General features: G+C 40.0%; 1 protein-coding gene across 2 annotated transcripts in view; it reads right to left on the reverse strand.

Annotated features, from left to right (window-relative positions):
* Positions 1-8,950: 8,950 nt before the first annotated feature.
* The window catches only part of SLAIN1 (SLAIN motif family member 1), a 40,240-nt gene continuing 28,473 nt past the window's right edge, over positions 8,951-20,717 (reverse strand). For both annotated transcript variants that reach the window (XM_037528889.2, XM_054701506.1), the window contains 3 exons: positions 15,400-15,555; positions 12,135-12,417; positions 8,951-10,041 (listed from right to left, as the gene is read on the reverse strand). In XM_037528889.2, coding sequence (XP_037384786.1) covers positions 9,966-10,041; positions 12,135-12,417; positions 15,400-15,555 — 515 coding nt within the window. In that variant the 3' untranslated portion in view covers positions 8,951-9,965. The remainder of the gene's footprint in view (positions 10,042-12,134; positions 12,418-15,399; positions 15,556-20,717) is intronic.

The following is a 20,717-nucleotide window of genomic DNA, read 5'->3' on the forward strand; positions in this document are numbered from 1 at the left end:
TCCCGTCCCGGCGTCCTTCCAGAAGCTGCAGATCCCTGGGGGCGGCCGAGCGCTGGATGCAGGCCCAGGCCCCGGGGCGCGCGGTCGCGGGTCCGCAGGCGGGAGCCCACAGCTCGCCCGCGCCGGGTCCAGACAGAAAGCCAAGTTAGGGTATAAAGGGGTCCATCTTCGGGAGAGGCGAGCGAGGTGGTTCTGCTTCCGCGTCTTCACCTTTGTTAGGTGTGATGGGGCACACCTGGCCGGCCGGCTGGCACCGCGCGGCCCCCAAGGCGCATGCGCCGCCGCCTCTTGCGCCCGTGGGCCCGAGTGCGTGGACATCCCCGCGCAGGTGCAGACTTTCTCCTGTGTTTTCTCTTTATCTCACAGCTGTGGGTGTGCACGCCCCTGTCATGCCCGCTGCCCCCACCGTTCCAGCCTCCTTTGTCTAGAAGGCCCTGTTAACTTGTTTATCAAGTCGGTACCTTGTTTTCCAACTTAGGATCAACAACAGCATCAGGAGTTATTTATAATTTCTCTTAGACAAATGTTTTCTTGTGTGCCTAGCAGGTGCCAGGCCCCGGACGGGTCTAGGAAGAAGGCCTGGTCTAGGAGGGGTTCAGCCTGTTGAGACAGAGGTCAACAGGTACCTGGAATGCCAGGTGATAGGGGGGTTGTGAGACACCCAGCCATAGGCATCTTGCCAAGAGCGGTTTCAGGTGATCCTGTAGTAGGCCATGGAGAGGATTGATGGCAACATTAATTTTGTGCAAAGCAAGCAACAAATGTACACAAGAGAAGCAAGTCAAATCCAAAAACTCTTTAAGTAGCACATAAAAAGAATAAATGTGAAATTTCCATAGGTAGCTGTACTCAGTGTAATTTCAGGCCCTTTAAAAATGTAGAAACATGATCGAGTTAACCTAACCCCCCCCATCCAAAATAGAATCATCTGAAACTAATACACATTCAGCTTCAGTGTTATCACCTGTGGCAATAGGTGCCTAAGAAAAGCACAGGGCAGGACCCATGTCCCTATCAAAATAGACTGGTTGGGCCACTGCTTATTGTCTATTGCTTGAACTACAGGTTGATGTCAAACCAGAGAGTGATTTTAAGGTGAGATCTTGGTACTGAGTAAACAGATTCAAAATAAGACATTTCCTGATAGTCATTGGATGTAAGACTGGAAAGACCTAACATTCTAAGAACATTTCTTGAGATACACTGATTCATCTCCAGGCAGGAAACCTTCTCACACTAATTAAGAAAGTCCACAAGTCTTCACAAAAATGACAGCACAAGAACCACTAGTGAGCGTAAGTAGCAAGGGAGGTGCTGGAGGTCAAGTTCAGTGTGGAAACAGAGAGAGGGACTAGCAGTGAATCTGAGTCATCATCAAATGTTTATCACTACCGCTTCCTCCGGGGCCTGTGTAATTGGAACCTCCTGTCGGGAACACAGGCCAGAGATGAACAGTGAGGACGGAAAAGCAGGGGAAAAGAAAATGGAGTAAGTGAAATGCCAGAGGAATGAGGATTCAACTGATTTTCTTGGACCAGACCAATAAATCATAACTCCTTTGGTTTTGACTGGAATGATTCTCAGTTGCCAAACATAAGTCACATTTTTGCTTAAACTAGTACACTATACATATTAATTTACCAGAATTCCTACTCCCTGAAAACTGAATACATTTAAGCCTAAAATATACCTAGTACTGATGCTGCCCTCCTGTGGACATTACTGGTATTGCCCAGTATCTTAAAATTTTTATATTACTCATCTGTAGCTGTTATCAGTTGACTCACAAACAATTATTTTTGCATAAATATATTTTAGTTTTTATTAATGTCAATAAAATGTTTCCAGATTATCAGGTAAAATAAAATTTGTCAATCGAAGGAATGTTTTCCAAATGAAGGATCATGAAATCCATTAACACCATGTTTTTGAAATCATGGATCATTCAATCCATTTTGTGTCATAATTAGCTTTTTAAAAAATGTTCTAAAATAGGACAGAAGAGAATGATAGGAAATATTGGAAAGGATTGCACAGATACTTAGCAAGATTTGTGTAGTTAGAAATCACTGTGAAGTAAGACTCAAGGGATAATGTGATAAATGCATGTCTCTTAGGGACGGTCATTTGATCTTCACCTGATTTTTTGGCACATCATAATTAACTGTATCAACATAATGGATTAATGTAATAGGAAGAATTTTTAGGTGGTCCCCCATATTCCTGTCCCTTAGTATACACAATCTGGATAAATTCCCTGGAGTGCATTTGGAATACAGATGTGAAATGGAATGGCACTCTAAAGATTAGATAACTGTTTTGCCTTTGATAATCAAAAGGGAGATCATTCAGAAGGGATAAACCTAATCAAGTCAGGCCTTAAAGGATCTGGACTCTCCTGAAAGGCAGAGGTTTAAGCAGGAAACTCCGTACGCACCTTCAGTTGCTGACACCGAGCCCCCGCTGGCAGCCAGCAGAACAAGGGGCTCAGTCCTAGGGAATGAATTCAGGCAGCAACATGAAAAATCAGGACAAAAACTCGTGAGCTTCAGAAAAGGAGGCAGCCCATGGGACACTTTGATTTCAGCCATGAGAAACCCTGAGCAGAAAGCTCAGGCCTCTGCACTCGGATTTCTGACCTATATATGCTGTGAAATAACAAAATTTGTGTTGTTAAAGTTCCTAAATTTGTGGCAATTTGTTCTGCAGCACTAGAAAAATTAATATTTAATGTTCCACAATTCCATTTTATATTTTACAATTGTGAAGCAAAACACAACATAACTATTCTCTGCACAAATGTCGGAATGTTCCACTGAGTTTGGATCATAATCTTTTCAGTATTATTTCAGGGTCCTTATCACAACAACTCCTAAGTTCTTGACAGTTGTAACTTGCTTACTATAATAGCAAGCCAGGAGATAAAATTTTTAGAATAAACTTAAAACTGAAGGCTGACACCCTTCAAACACAAAATGTAAATTTATTAGTAAGTCCTTTGAATATTATTTGTTAAAAAAGAAATGGAACTATTAGAACTATGTCTTAGACATGGTGAAGGATAAAGTTGGTGTTTGAGTGGTTAATGCAGTATTTACACATGTTGATTTTCTACTGATGCACACTGGAATCCTCCATGAAGTTATGATGCAGTGTTACTTTGACATGTTAGCTGTGGGCTGTCATATGTGGCCTTTACTATGTTAAAATATGTTCCTTCTAGCCCCCTTTTTTTTTTTGAGTTTTTGCAATAAATGGATGTCAAATCCTATCGGATGCTTTCTCTGCATCTTATGATTATATTGGGAAAATGGAGAAAAGCTGTGAAAAGCTGTGGTTGGCATGGCCAGTGCTCACTAAAATGTCAACATCTCTTCTCAACACAGCATATTATTACACTTCTGCAGCCATGAGAGGCTGTATGAACAGTTCTGGTAATGGGAGATGGCATTGGAGATGGCATAGTCTCTTTTTGCCTGAAAGACTAAAGGGCTAGTCTCTTTTTTGAAAGTTCTCTCTGAACCATGTGCTGAGATGGCCATGGAATGAGGTAGTGACTCCATGGAGCAGATGCCTGAGTGTCCTGCATTAGACTTAACGTACAAGTGAGAAAAGCTTGTTTCTAACCTGAGATTGGGGACTTTACAATAATCTACACCAGGGACTAAGGAAGTTTTTCCATAAAAGGTCACAGCATGAATATTTTAGGCGTTGCAGGCCACAGGCAGTCTGTCATATCTGCTTCTTCCATTTTTTTAAAACAACTCTCTAAAAAATGTGAAAATCAATATTTGCTTATAAACTGTGTGAAGACAGGCTGCGAACAAACTAAGACCCTTGGTTATCATTTGCAGACCCTCATCTAAGCAACTGTAGGTGGTACTGTCAGCCTCTGGTCACAATCTCCAAAGCTGGGAAGTTTCAGCTTTGTCACCCTACCCAGAAGGCAAGGAGATCTGGGGACTGAACACCCTTAGATGCATCTCTTCCCGTTGACTAATGGAAGCTAGCAGAGTACCTGTACAATTTTAAGGGATTAAAAGAATACATCAATTAGTAAAAGAAGAAGTAAATCATTTCATGGATTATAAGACATTATAAGTTTTTAAAATCAAATTATAAATTCATGGTCATCCCAGCCAAAATTCCACCAGGATTTTTTTTTTAGATTATTTATGCATACAAGAACTGGGGTACAGGCCAGAGGTGTGGGGGGTGAGAGGATTCACCAGAGACAGAGTGGGGAACAGAACAGTCAGACTGACTGAAATACACTGCCGAGGGGAGCAGCGGGAGAGACAGGAGAGGTCTGCTGAGCCATGTGGGTAGCTCCCTGGCCAGGGATCGAACTCATGCTATAGAGGCTGCTGATATCTTCATAGGTTGCATCTTAACCCCTTGTGCCACCAGGGAGGCCCTCCACCAGGATGTTTTTATGAAACTTGACTAGCTTATTCAAAAATACATGAGGAGGGCCTCCCTGGTGGCGCAAGGGGTTAAGCACCATACTATGAAGCAATCCACAGCCTCTGCAGCACAAGTTCAATCCTGGCCTGCCAGGGAGCAACCCACATGGCGCAGCAGACCTCTCCTGACTCGCCCACTGCTCCCTTCAGCAGTGTATTTCGGTCAGTCTGCCTGTTCTGTTCCCCACTCTGTCTGGTGAATCCTCTCACCCCCAGAGTATCTGGCCTATACAACAGCTCTTGTATGCAAAAATAAATCAATCTTAAAAAAAAAAAAATACATGTGGAAATGCAGACACAAGAATATCCAAGACACTCCTGAGAGAAAACAAGATAGTGAGATTTGCTCTTTAGCAAAACTTAATTATAAAGCTACGTGTTTCAAAGAGTATGGTTCCCATGAACGAAGAGACAGTTCCAGGACAGACACATACATGTACAAAAGGCATCTACTTTGTGATAAAGAACAATGAAATAAGGATGAAGTTTACAGTAAATATTCCTAGGAGACTTGCTACTAAATAGTCACATGGACAATATACAGGTGAAAAGCAGAATGACAAGACTGAAAATACAGGAGAATGTATTTGTGATTCCAGGGCAGCAAAATACTCTTTAAATAAGACACAAAGAAACTCCCTGGTGGCGTAGAGGTTAAGTCTCAGAGCGATCACCCCTATGGCCTGAGTTTGATCCCTGGCCAGGGAGCTGACCCACATGGCGCAGCAGACCCCTCCTGTCTCACCCGCTGCTGCCCTCAGCAGTGTCTTTGGTCCGTCTGCCTGTCCTGCTCCCCGCTCTGTCTCTAATGAATGGTCTCCCTCTCCTTGCCCTCTCTCTTCCCCTTCCCCCACCCCTAGCCTGCACTCCTCTTCTTTTACATACACACAAAAAATACACAAAATAACCTCTAAAAGATAATTTGTGTAATATTAAAATTAATAACTCTATCATCAAAACACCTAATTAAGAGAATTAAAACACAAGACAGGGCCTCCCCGGTGGCGCAGTTGAGCGCTGGGTTGCGAAGCTGCCCGCAGCCTCTGCGGCGCCGGTTCGATCCCCGGCTGCTCCCCGGCCACGGGAGGAGGGTCCCACATGGCACGCAGACCTCTCCTGCCGCCCGCTGCTCCCCTCAGCAGTGTCCTTTGGTCCTTCTGCCTGCTCTGCTCCCCGCTCTGGCTCTGGTGAATTCTCTCACCCTCCCGCGCTTCTTCTGACTGTACCCAGTGCATGTATAAATAAATAAATAAATCTTTAAAAAAAAAAAAAAAACCATACAAGACAAAAATGATGTAAGAATTATATAAAATAATTTATATAAAAAATAAATTGAAAAAATATAAGGGGCTGCAGAAGGGACTTCAGATTCATTCAGTCTTCAGAATTCAGTGTTTTGGGATCTTCAGCATTTGCAATTGTGAATGAAATTGTTTTTCTTAATTTCTTTTTGTTCTTATTGTTTGCATATAGAAATACAAAAGATTGTTGCAGACTGTGGGTCTGCTACTCCTAGGCAGCCTATTTGGTCGCCATTTTGTCACCTAAACAAGGTCAAAGTGGCCCGGCCAGTTAGGAACAGGAGCCCAACCCTTAAGCCCTTCAAATCAAACAAGAGCGCAAAGCTGGATCACACTGGGAAGGTTATGCATCACAAAGTATGTCCAGAATGCCCAGGGGGCTGAGGAACGATGCATAACACATACTCCCAACTTATACATCAGGAGGTATGACCGGGAATGCCCTGGGGGGCCGAGGACTGATGTATGACAAGGGACCCTAGAAGCTGATCAGTGGAGCACCTTGTTGATAAAATTAGAACCATGGCTGGGGATTAGGGTGTGTCATCAAGTAGATCAGAAGTGCCTGGAGGGCAGACTTACAATCCCTAATCTTCTACACCCTTTCCCTTTCTTTAATTTCCTTAATCTCCTTACAACCAATTATGTGTATGAATAAAAGGGCCAGGATCTTGCTCTTCAGCAGCATCCTGCATTGTGCAGCCTGCTCCACGACTCCCGTTTGTCAGTGTGGTGTTGTCCTGACACAACAGCAGACTGAAGAAAAATAAAATAAAATAAAATAAAACACAAGACACACTGTGGCCCTCAATGATCCTTGACTCCTGTTTACAATCTTTTGTAATATCTTCCCCTTGAATGAGAGCTGGACTTAGTGCCTTGCTTCCAAGTAGAACGACAAAAACAATGGGAAATCATTTCCTAGCTTACGTTATACAAGATTATAATGTCCTTATTTCTGGCACTTCTCATTTATTCATTCTGATGAAGCAAGCTGCCGTGCTGTCAGCTCCCCAAGCTGTCCACATGGCAAGAAACTGTGTGGTCAATAACACACATGGAAGTGGATCCTGCCAACACCCTGTGAGGGGCCTGGGGGCAGATACTTCCCCAGGTGAGTCTCATGACGACTGCATCCTGGGGGAGACTCGGAGCCAGAGGCCTCAGCTAGGCTGAGCCAGGTTCCCTTCCATGTTGAAGAGCTGATTTCTCATGATCCCCTTTCTAGTCCACGTCCCAGTTTGCCACTCACATCAGGCAGAAGGCGTAAGTGCCCCAGCTCACAGTCTTCAGTCCTTCATCTTAACCTACTTTGGTGAGCTCAGCCACAGTTACAGCTTTCAAACCTGTATACCACTGCCTTTCCCATTTCGTGGAGAAATTCAATCCTAGTTGCTGATCGAAAATATTTACAACTTTTATGTTAATTTCAACATTATATCCAATCCATAAAGAAATCCTCATGACTCTTAAGTATATCCTGAAAGTACCAATTTTACCACCTCCATTGTTATCTGGTTCAATTCCTCATCTCTTGCCTGGTTTTCTGAAATAGTTTCATCTACATTTGCTATCTTATACTATATTCTCGCCAAATTACAAGATGATACTTTTAAAAATAACTCATGAACTTTGCTGCCCAAAACCAAGAAAAACTCCCATTCCAGAGTAAAATCCAAGTCCTTACCATGACCCACAATGCCCCACAATGACCTTCTCTCCACTGCTTTCCTCCCCCTTTCCTCACAACCACACAATGCTCTTTGCTCTTTTCTTCAAACACACCAGCAGTATCTGCCCTAAACCTTTGCATAGGCTGTTCCGTCCTTTCCAGCAGCCCTACTCAAAGGGTGTTCTGCAAATCCCATATCACCTAAAGGGCTGATTCAATGTCTCATATCATATTAGACATGAGAATATACGTATCTAATCAGTTCCCAGGAGATGTTGCTGGTGTGGGGACCACACTCTGAGACCATTACCCAAGGATACCCATTTCATGCGATACATTGTCTCCTATGCATCTAGAATGATAATTGTTGCATACTATACTAGGGAGATTAATCACTAATACCACTTGGTATTCTGTAGAGCTCCAGGTAAAAGAGAATGTGAAATAGGTTTTGGACCTGCCTCCATCTCCACATCTCTGTGCCAAGCATCAATTTATTACTCTACCCAGATGATCCTATTCAAATCGTGTGATCGCTCCCTATCTCTAGTTTCTCAATTCCCCTTACTTTGATCTCCCTTTTTCTTGCTCACCCATAGCACTTAGGACCTAACATACTGTGATTTAGTTACCATTTACCATTTCTCTCCCCACAACTAGAATATAATACCCAAGATGCAGGGATTTTTCTTATTCCATGACTGAAAAACTGTTTTAAATAATCTGAATAATTTTGTCAGCAGAATATAAATCCCCCTTTAAAAGAATAGTGTGTTCAGCAGAAGAGCTCAGTAATGGGAAAAACAGACTTTTGAGATCACTACTAGATAAATGTTTACATAAGGTTAATGCCACATCTCTTGGGCTCAGTGTACTCTTTAGAGGGTCAGAACAGTAAGTGATTGTTAAAATTAGGTATCTAATCAGGCAGTTCATGTCACTAAGGACAGCTCAGTAAGTCTCACTTCCTTGGATATTGTACCTTCTCTAGCTCATATTTCATTTAAAGCGCAAGTTACATAAACACTAGATTTTTAGTTCTAAGCAGAATCATACATAAAGGCTTTTCAAAATAAAAATCTCTACTGACCTTAAGTAAAACTCAATTTTAAGTATTAATATTAAAATCTTTGCTTGACCTCCCCACAGTATTTTCAGGTGAAGTGTTTCCCGACATATCAAATACAAAAAAATGATGCTATTTTGCTGAAGTATTTCAAATTCAACTCCCATATATTAGTCTCCAGGACAGTGTTTATCCATGTGATTCGACTTGAGGTCTAGTGACCTTTTTACATGGAACCTAAAAACCTCACTGCAAAATGAAAACCTCACATTTCTTATCAGAATTATTTTAGAAAGAAATTTTTACAAATGTGAATATTCCTCCCACCTGCTTTAGTTATAAATGTCCTGTACTAAGGACATAACAGTAACCACCTTCACAACTGTAAGCGAAACATACACATGGTATTGAGTGTTTGTGCTGCACATTCATGCGTGACCTGATATTGCTGAAATAGTCTTTATTTCTGAACATTCCAAAACAGCACTGTACACAGTAACAAATATTAAGTCATATACCATAAGAAAGCATTCATTAGTGCAAATGGTTTTGTAAAAGGTCTATCAAAAAGATTTATTTGCTTTAAAATGCATTCATTTCCAGAAGCATTGTTAATAAAACATTACAGTTTCAACCTCTGTAATAAAGTATTGAAAATCAATTGTGGTACAGTAGCAAACATTGCAGGTATTAAGTGCAATGAGCCTGTGATGCCATTATAAATATGAAACCCATATATGATAATAAATTAACAATGAAAAAGACAAGACCATTTAACTCTGCTGTCTGGCTATCTCCTTCCAATGCTTCAGATTACATTGTGCTCATTCAACATAAAATTATGTCTCTCAAATTGTATGGTGGATTTTGCTGATATATCCCTAGAGCTAAAAAAATAGTACCTTACCACAAAAATATTTTTATGGCACAAAATTTAAGTTGTTCCATAGTGGTTCACATAAGTGTAAAAAGAAATAGGCACAAAAAATAAAATTCCTGTAAACTATAAAAAAGTAAATTAAAAGCATATGTTATAGAACCTAGTCGCAAATATGCAACATATTAAAATACAGAACATGTAATGGGACGATGTTCAGAACACGTAAGTAAATTAAACAAGTTACTGTAAAAAAAAAAAAAACTCATAGGGCAAAGAAAGCATTGATACATCTCAATTCTCTCAAAAAAGTATTCCAGGTACATAGCAGTTCTACAAAACTTCCTAGATCTAAGTGTCACGATACTGCAACCGTTAATTTGAGAATATTGCAGTATCTCAGGCAAATATTTTAAGTGCAATAATTAGTCTCTGGTGATTGGTCCATTGAAAAACAATGCAGTCAATATGTTAAAATGCAAAAAGGAAAGAATACCCCCACATCCACTGTTACCCAGCCAGCTAGGTAACACAACCCTCATTGCCCCTTCTTTCCCCTTCTTCAAAAGTACATAAAACTGCATCAGTAGCAACCATCTCTCCAGTTTCCATCCCTCAGAGTGCTAAGTGAAGACAGAGGCTTTGGAGGCTGAAGGAAACTATAAAAGGAAGAAAAAAGGAAACAGATTGTTAATAATCACTTGCGCACTAAGACCTGCTCTCCCACCTGCTCCTCCAACCCAGGAACCACAGCCTGCCTTGTACCTTCCCCAGGTGAACGCAGGTGTGCACTCTGCACGTCGGGGCATTCAACATGCTCACCTACTGGAAACCCAGTTCATCGCACAGAGCTGTATGTGTCATGTGTTCACAAACAAATGTGCAACCTAAGTAAAAACCATCAGTAGCCTAAGTTGTAAAGACTAGCTTAAAATTAGAAAGAAAAAAACTAGTTTAAAATTAGAAAGGGGCCTCCCCTAGTGGCGCAGCGGTTGAGCGCTGGGCTGCGAAGCTGCCCACGGCCTCTGCAGCATGGGTTCGATCCCCGGCCACCGGCGAGGGTCCCATATGGTGAGCAGACCTTTCCTGCTGTGCCCGCTGCTCCCCTCAGTGTACTTCGTCAGTCTGCCTGTTCTATTCCCTGCTCTGGCTCTGGTGAATTCTCTCACCCTCCCGCACTTCTGACTGTACCCAGTGCTTGTATAAATAAATAAATAAATCTTTAAAAAAATAAAATAAAATTAGAAAAAAAACCTTTTCTATAGAAAAATGGCCTAATGACCTGAATGGCTACTTCACTGACTGCAAATAGCAAATTAACATATGTCAATTTTCAGCCTGATGAAATAATCCAATGTTTGCCTGCGCTGGGGGGAAAAGAGCCTCATACATAATCTGCCAGTGACAACCTTTCCAGATGTTAATGTGCAGAGATATATTCAAGGATAAATGGATGATCCACAATAATTCATATACATCAAATAAGTGACTATTTTCAGGCATCAACATAGCAGCTCTCATTAACTGGGGGAGAATAAGCCAGAATTTGCTGAACAAACATGTATCAAAATGACCTCTCTGGATAACTGGATTATGGGCTGGCCTTTACTTTTTTTGCATTTTTGAAGTTTGAGTTTGTTCTTGATCTGAACACCTAATCAGAAAATTAAAAGCAAAGCTATTTCTGATAAAGGAAAATTAGTTTTGTTCCTACATCCCTTTTAAACTTTTACTACAGTTCCTTCCCTCTTCCTCCTTCATATTCTAATTTCTTCTAAGAGTTGTCTCTATTTACTGCCTCCACAGTCTCATCTACCAAGCTCTCCTCAATCCACTTTTATAGAATTTTTTTAACCGTAAAACACTCCAGGGTATGTAGTTCAAGGAGAATACATCACAACTGTAAGTTTGTTTTAAATATGCCCTGCAGGTAATCTGGGATTTGGGGGTAAAAAAAAATCTACCTGGATTATATCAAACTTATACCACCAAGATGCATGTTCTTGACACTGGGGATAAGATGAACCCAAGATTTCCACATACCACTACTCCCAACAAGCTTACATTCTAGTAGGAGAGTCACTAGACTAGTACTACTTAATAAGTAGACTATATAGTCCCTACAATAGTGATAAATGCTACGGGGAAAAAATAGAGAAGGAGAAGGTAAAGGAGGAGTTAAAACTCTCCCAGGAGTTGTGATTTTTTTTTTTTAAAGATTTTATTTATTTATGCATACAAGAACTGGGGTATAGGCCAAAGGTGTGGGGGGTGAGAAGATTCACCAGAGACAGACTGGGGAGCACAACAGGCATATCTACTGAAATACACTTCTGAGGGAAGCAGTGGGCGAGGCGGGAGAAGTCTGCCATGCCATGTGGGTAGCTCCCTGGCCAGGAAATGAACTCAGGCCTCAGCGGTGGTAATGCTGAAACTTAACCTCTGTGCTATCAGGTAGGCCCTGAGTTTAGATAGAGGTATCATTTAAGCAAAGACCTGAAAGAGGGAAGGAAAAGACTATGCAAATAACTTGGGGGAAGGAAAATACAAAACCTCTGGAGATGGAGCTTACCTGGTAAAATAAAAGCAAACAGTACATGTACGAGGAGGGAGTGATGAGGGAGGCAGGAAAAATGAGATCAAGGAAGATAAGGAATGGGGTTACACTGAAACGAACGAAGTAAGCCGGTAGGTCACAGGACAGTTTGTAATTGCAAACTTCCCATAAAGTTGTGAAGACAGAGGTGCTGACCTTCTAACAGGTTGTGCAATTTTGCTTCGAGGCAGGTTACTCCCATTTATTGCCAATGAAGGTCTTGGAAGTGCACTGCGGCCCATTATCCCAGAAGCTGCAGCTTTGTTTGGTGTGGGGATTCCTGTGTTGGAGTAGAGCTGTAAGCCGTTGGACAAAGGCAGGTTACTGCTGCCTTGCACGGTTGGACTCACGTACGCTGTGGCTTTTAGAGGCTGCCGGACAGACACTGGGAAATGTCCCACGCTGTGGATTCTGTGTTGGAGCTGTCCTGGTGATGGAACTAGAAGAGATGATAAATGCATGAGACAGAACTCCTACTGCAATCCCATTTAGGGAATGACTGCTCTATTTAAAGAGACTGTATTGTCTGAAAGTGTAGAACAGCATTTAGTACGGAGAAATTGTAAATATTGACAAGGGAATCTCTTACTCAAATAAGCAACATTTTTGAGTGCCTAACTATAGCTGGGAGCCAGGGCTAAGTGGCAGCCAGTCCTAAGAACATCTTCCTTCCCTTTATAACATGTCTGATGACCTGACTCTCATAGAACAGTTTCTTCCTCACTTGTAAGATGTGAGGACTTCTTTCTTAACCGTTTCTTTGGGGATGTTTTCATGAAAATAAAACAAAGGGACAGCTTAACAGCTATAATTCTATAGCTTTCTATAACTATAGAAAGGAAGATATAGGTGATATTAGTAGGTACAAACATCTTTATTACAGTTATTTCTGAAAGTTTTCATTATGACACATACTTGTCTCAGATTTTATGGGAAGACTAAATGAGTTAGCCCACAGAAAGCCTTACAATGTCCTGGCACTCATCACTCAAGTACGAGCTATTATTACCTTGATAATAAGAGTGAAATAAAGAAGCTCTCCAGCCCAACGTTGGGTGCCATCTCACATTTAAAAACAATGGACTGTTCGGAAATTTTTTAATCTTACAATCCTTTTTCGAAGGGAAAAAATTTAATCTCAAATTTAACAGGAACTTATGCACACAACTCTGTTATTTACTAACTACTTTAGCTTTGCTGCCTAGTACTTTGGTACAATTACAGGAACACATCCTGTTTTCTAAAAATGATTTAATTGATTTGGAAGTTACTTATCCATAAAATATACAATAAAAACCTTTTTGAAATAAAAGTAAGGGGACAAAGACAATATATATCTGTGGTTTTATTCAATATCTCTCAAAAATGCATTGCTAAATTTGTTTTGCTCAAGACTATATTAGGAAAAAATACATACCTAGGAAAGTAGATGCATGTATACAGTTCTCAAAAATTCAATGTAAGAATATGCTACAGTTCTGTTTTCCATTTATTCAAATAAGTATGGACCCATAGTTATTTTGCTTGCCGTTATAATCACTACTATAATCACTTATTTTGGAGCTCAGATTGTCCCGCATTTGGTTATTGGAAACTTGAACTTGTTTCATATATCCTGACATGTTCACATCATTTTTTGAGCACTCCCATTAAAACTGATCATTCTTTGCAGTCTTCATTCCATTCTGTTTTGGCTTACCTGTGTTTTCTGACACTCAAATCATGCTACTAATCTACTCTGAGTTAAGGGTAAACAAAAATTCCTAATCATTACCATACTATCCTCAAAACAGTATTTTCCCACTCTATGATTATATGACTAGCTTTTGTGGTTATGTATAGAAATGTTTATCTCAGTTAAATTTCACCATGATATATTTGGCTCATTTTCCTAATCTTCTGACAGAGAAGTAGTTAATCATCCTCTGGATTTCTTACCATTAGCAAACTTTATAGGTTATCTTCTATGCCTCTATACAAGTCACTAATTCAAACATTTCTTAATATCAAGACCTAAGACAAAATCTATGGGATACATTTATCCATTTATTCAAACAGTTACTGAGAACTCATTATGTGCCAGGCACTGAGAAGAGAAAATCAGATAAACTATAGTCCAAGCCCAGAGAGAACTGATAATCTAGAATTAACCTAAAATGAAATTAATCTGGCATGACACACGGCATAACACAGGTAAGCACCAAAAAGCTAAACATCTGAAGATATATTTTGGGGTATATGGGAGTGACTACTAGGGTCACTGGTGGAGCCTTTTCAAAGGGTATATTTGGATTACGTTAGAAAGGAAATAGGAGTACACTGGATGAAAAAGGGGAGAGAAGAACAGCCATGTGGGAGTCAGAGTATCCCAGTAGATAAAAGTATAAACTCAGGGGTGGGGGGGTGGGCTGTTGTAGGGGAGCAGAATTCTTTCCATCTCTATTCCTCACCTGTACAGCCTTGGGCAAACGTAACCTATCCAAAACTTTTGTTCATCTGTAAATGGGAATAATACAAGAAACTACTACAAAGGGCTTCAAACAGAAGTAAATAAGCTAATGGATATAAAGCAATTAGCACAGGTCCTTGTTCAGAGTATACTGTCACTAGGAACTAAGACAAAGAAATGCAAGACCATGTTGTGTTGAGGAAATACCACACTTGAGCCCCAAAATTGGATCTGTGGAAGAACAAGGCTACAAACATTTTGGGTGCAGACTTAGACCTATGTGCATGAGGACTCTTGACCAGTTCACTATGAACACACTTGGGGCCTCCGAGGGTTGGGTGTGTCAATACTGGGACTGTGACCTTGTGTCTGCCTCCTTGGAGTCAGTCTCAGACTTAATTCCAAATACCCATACAGTCAGCACGACTAGGAATGGAGGCTGGGGGGCCTGGAACCCGCACACCCCATATAAGGTGAAAGCACAGCAACATTAGATTTAATACCACACTGCTCATTGCTGGGTAAGACGTACAGAATATGAATGGCAGATTGTATGGCAAACTGAAATGATGCAGACAAAACCTATTTTAGGCATAGTAAAATATAATTTCATGGGGATGTGGGGGAGGAGCTATGGACTGTTAAAACAAGACCAAAATAGCAGCTCGTCAGAATAAGTGCGCTTTCTTCAGAGTAAAGTAGACAGCTAGAAAGACACAGATTTGCAAAAGAAACATTTTTGTGTGAGCAGGCAAACAGTTTAGTGCATCTGCTATCCTAGTAGATTACATATAATTTACTACTATTAGCTGGTAATATAAGCACTGATGAAAATACTCAGTAGTGACATACAAAAATAAGTCGCAGAACAAGGAAAAAACTTTCCTGTAATGTTCTTGCAAGAATATGTTTTCACTAATGGCTTTACAACTATTTAAAAATTATTAAAAAATTGAAAGTTGTGGTACTTACTACAAGACTGTATTCTTGAAACTCCGTTTCCAGCCCCATGCAAGCTGGAGTCAAAACTCTGACTATTTCGCACGGTGACTGGAGAGCTAACACTGCTACTAACAGCAGTTGTACTTGGCATCCGAGCTAGATTAGGCATACTTCTTCGGAGTTTGTCTAGAACAGAAAAGAACTTTGTTGAGTTCAGCATCACAAATTTATGGCCTGCTGAAACACTAGCTTACAAAAGTGACACATAAAATCATTATTTTGCTCAACAACAAGAATTATCACATGGATTATGAACTATAGAATCAGTAACATATTCAGTCTCAACAAAGGTTCCACCAAAGAGACTGTTCAAGGAATTAAACAGTCAATTAGCAGCTTGCTCCTATAGAATACATGGATGAAATTATATCAAAGGCAGCTTAGAAAATAATAGTTTTTTTAAAAAATAAAAGTTTTTAAAAATCATTAGAAAATGTTACATGTCAATTGAAAAAAAAGTCTAACCAAAACTAAAATGAATTTTTGCTAGAATTTCAAAGCGGAGGAAATTATTAAAATTCGGAGCTATCCACACATCACATCAACATGAGAAGTTTTAACAGTCCTGAGAATACGTGTTGGTTTGGAAAAGGTCCATTTCTCTCTCCTCGCTATGTGCATTTCCTGCCAGCAAAGGGCAGCAGAGAGTCACGCATGTTGCTCAGTGCTGCTGAGATGGGAAATCGACTCAAGACTGCTTTGGTGGGTGTGGTGTAGTAACAACACCCGAAGGGGGAGACTCTACACTGCTAAATCACAAATAATGATGTAAACCAGTGTTTACCTCAATTTAAAAAATAACAAAAATGTTAAGACTGCAACAAGACAGCTTTCTCTTTTATTAATACACTCCAAAAACTAAAATTACCCAGTCACTGAAGCTCAGAAAACAAAGGATCTACTTGAACAAGCCAAAGGCAGGTTCATTTCTTTCTCTCCTTCACACACGGACTCTTTCTGCATTACTTACATCTATGGGTTGTAGCCCAGCAAGTGACCTATACCAGAAGCTTGGGAAATTTTGTGTGATCCACTTCCCCTACTCCATTCCACACTCCAAATCTTGTCCCTTCTGCTCATAAATATTTAACGAACCTTCCACTGACACCCAGTCTTAACTTCATTATCACCCACATTTTTCTATCATCCTTTTAATTGGTCTCTATGTTCTTCCAATATATCTTTCATCCAGCCAAGTTCTACTTGGCACAAATGCACTTCTAGAGATCCTCTTGCTTAAAAACCTCCAATTACTCTCCTTCGCCTTCACCTTAAAGCCCAAGCTCCAGAGCATGGCCTAGATGAGACCTGTCCAGGGACTGGCAAGACACACTTCTCCAGCCTTATCTCCTGCTGGTCCCCCACTTAGTCAACTCTCCCCAACAATGAACAAATGAAGTCCCAAACACTCCACACTCTTAACACAGTTGAGCATGCTAGTCCCTTACTTGGGACACCCTCCCCCACTCTGGAATGAATGAACAACAGAAGAAGTATTTATTGTGTATACCAAACCCTGGAATCCATAAAATGTTGGAGCTACTACATTTTATTAGCTGCAAGTCCCCAACTCTGAATTTACTATCTCTACCAGTATCTCTCAATCTTTTCTTTCTTTCCCTCCATCCCTTATAGATCCTAAGAAGACAATCTTGAATAAATTAACATTAAGCTGAGTTTTGTGAAAACAAAGGGGTAGTCGCCAGAAAGGAAGGAAAATGGGACTGGACAAATTTAACATGGGGGTCAGATGTATTGTGAATAGAATCTAGATCATAACACAGCATACACAGATGTTGAATTAGAATGCTGTATACCTGAAACCTATATAATATTACAAACAAATGTTGTTACATCAATAAAAAGATCTGAGATTCTTCCAAATGAGAGAAATGAAATATTAAAAGAACAGCGCTCTGAAAAATAAGGCTGAACTTTGTGGGACCTCAAACCATTATAATACCTCAGATGTTCTCTCCAAATCTACAAAATATTTTTATCTATATCAATATATATTCCCCAAACAAGAAAGTCACAAACCAGGACACTGAAATTTATAGTCATTTTCTTTCAATCTAAATCAGAAAACAAATGATATACTCAAAACTAATCTAAAATGTGTAAAAGGGCAAAACCAACTAATCTTGTTTCTCCTCTTTCATACTGCTAGTTCCATATTACTTAATACTCCATTATAGTCCAGTAATGTTTGCTGCCTTCGGATGGTGTGGGGAAGACAAAATTAAATGAGTATAATAAATATATATTGTCACAAGAAATTGTGACAAGAATTATGATGGATAGGTCAGGAAAAAAAACTTACTATATCTAGCTAACTTTTACTAATTCTTTAAGAATTAGTACAACTATTTTTCCATAAAGAAGTTTTCTATATACCTCCTGGCTGAGGTATCTATTATTCTGATAACATTTCCTTACTCTCTGTCTATATTTCTAGAATAAAAAATGGTTAAATACTGTTGCTGACTGTTAAAGATTTCCTGACCACATCCCTCTTTATTTCCTTGAGGCCTCTTTCTAATAACCTTGTCTCACAATCCCCAATTTCTATTAAAGTTGCTAGCCCAAGAGAAGGCATTTAGTACATTCAGCAAATATTATGTGTGTATGTGTTGGCTGAGTGTGTGTGGCAGGAGGACAGAGGAAAGGAGAGGAAAAGTCTAAAGAGCCGACATGCACCTCTTCTGAATATCACAGGAAGTGGCATGAAAAAGGGAGCCTCTATCAATTTGAGACTATATAATCTGACCACATATTTTAAGCAATGGGGAGGTTAGGGCAATTATATACAATTATTTAGAAAATAATATGTTTCTATACTTTTTAAATTTCCCACCTACCTACTACAAAAGTGTTCACATATACAGAAGGACTGAAAAGTAGTATCACATACATCTGTACATCTCACCTGGATATACTAGCTATTTTCATTTCACCTGGATATACTAACTGAATAATGTGGTTTCATTCAACACCATTTCTTCATAATGCTGATGAGAAAAAATAATTCCAATGGATGTCATACAAAACATCCTGCTATGCCCTTCAGCTGAAAGTTAGTTTCTCAGAACCTATCAACATTAAGTGAACACTTACTGTATATACATTAGTTTGAAGTTGTGAAGCAATTTAAAAGCTGCAAACATCATGACACTTTAACCCTGACTGCACTTGTACATCCCAAGAAAAAAGTCTATAGAACTACAATATTGTTGATCACATGCAAGCAAAATTTTCAATATATTTTAGTCATTCATAACATTTTTAAACAACTTAAGAGTTTCTTTTAGAAGCTTTTCCCCATAAACAATGATCCAATCAAGGTCCACACTCTACACTAGTTATGTCTCTGATCTCCGTTAATCTGGATTCGTCCATCCTCAAAACCAAACTTTACTTGTCTTTAAATATCAAACAAACAGTTTCACAAAGCTTTAACCTGAGGGAAGAGGGTTGAAAACAGGAGGAGGAAGAACATGCTGGACTATGACTAAGGCTTCAAGAAGGGGGCTGTGATGGGGTGGGAGTACATGGGAGAGAGGGGCCCAGTGGAGGATCACCCAGGGCTTTGGTGGCAGATGTGGTGAAATAAACCTATACCCCAAAGACATATACTGTGACGTAAATCACCATTACCAAAATAAATGTAACTTTAAACAATAAAAAAAAGAGTATCAAAAAATAAAAGCTTCCCAGTGTAAATATTTAGGATATTATTCCCGTGGGAGCTAAACTGTGAACTCCAAATTGTGTCAGGGACCACCTAGAAATGAAATGCATTTTCCTGTCAAACGACTTGGAACAGATCCGTAGTCACAGATGCTTCAAAGTTCAAGGAATCAAAAGTTAATAGTCTGCGTCCCTCACCGGGAATTGACACTTTTATCTTCAAGGACTCCAAGGAGCAGGTGACTGAGAGACTAGACCAAGGACAACATTGACATAAACATTGTTAATACATTGACATGTATTAACAATGTATTGACATGTATTAACAAAGTAGCAAGACTCACCACCGTATGGAACCAAGATGGAGTGTTTAGGAATAAAGGAGAAGGCTCAGGCTGAAACTACTCACTACACAGCTGGATCTAGCCCTCCAGTCAGGGAGCCCAGGGGTGCTCTCCAGCTAACACTGGCGGTTGGTTACATGCTACAGATAACCTTTGCAACACCCTAAAACTCACAGTTAGTCAAGATTCTGTAAGATGTAGTTTCAAATCTGGAAAATTATTCCGAATACACTCCTTTTAATTCCATGATTCCCCAGGAATATTCCAAGACTTTTAAGAGCCTCGGCAGTTAGGCGCTATGGAAACACTAAATAAAGGCACACATCTCATTTATTTTTAATAACTTAAAAAAAATGGATCGATGATTTAGCAATTATTTTCTCCTCTCCATGTTGTTTTGGTAATTCAGAAAACTATTTCATAAGCTAGTTTCAAAGTTGCTATTCTTATTTTGGTAAATACTATTGCATGGTAGCAAATAAGGCTTAAGTTTCTGAGTCCTATGTAAGTGAAAGCTTTTAAAAAGAAGGGAACTGCAACTTTTCTTCACTTTTCAGCACTTATCAAAGGTACTCTAACAGTCGCTATTTTATTCATTGCTCCTAACCATTTTAGGTTAGGAGAATATGTGTTAGATACGAAATTACACCAAAGTTTTTAAGAAAGATATTGTTCTGTCTACATTTTACAACCAAGGAAATCTAGCTTGGAGACCTGAGGAAATCTAGCTTGGAGACCTGAGAAACCTGGGAAAGGTATTAAGTGTTAAGACAGGACTGGAACTCAGGGCCTACGGGATTCCAGGGCCTATGCTCTCAACCATTAAATCAATTAGTCAGAAGGCCAATACAGAAAACATCTGTTGTATCCCATTTTCCTTTGTATGTGGACACCAGACCTTTTTGGAAAAATAAAACTACTTCAGACAGTGAGCTGTGCTGTTTCCACTTTCCTAGCAGGAATCACCATAGCACAGGGTCAAGTGCCTTTTATGACAGTGTCTAGTGTAAGTTAATATGGCTTTCCTAAGCTAGGACAGCAATCCCACTGATATACTAATCAAGATGTAGAGCTACCATCCACCTGACAACTAGGATATGATGTATTAAGACACTTGACAGGGCCTCCCCTGGTGGCTCAGGCGGTTGAGCACCGCACTGTGAAGCAGTCCACAGCCTCTGCAGCGCGGGTTCGATCCCGGCCAGCAGGCGAGAATCCCAGGTGGCAAAGCAGACCTCTCCTGTCTTGCCCGCT

This window comes from Talpa occidentalis, unplaced genomic scaffold (assembly GCF_014898055.3).
Source record: "Talpa occidentalis isolate TD23 unplaced genomic scaffold, MPIMG_talOcc4v2.1 talOcc4.5, whole genome shotgun sequence".
Taxonomy (NCBI): Eukaryota; Metazoa; Chordata; class Mammalia; order Eulipotyphla; family Talpidae; genus Talpa; species Talpa occidentalis.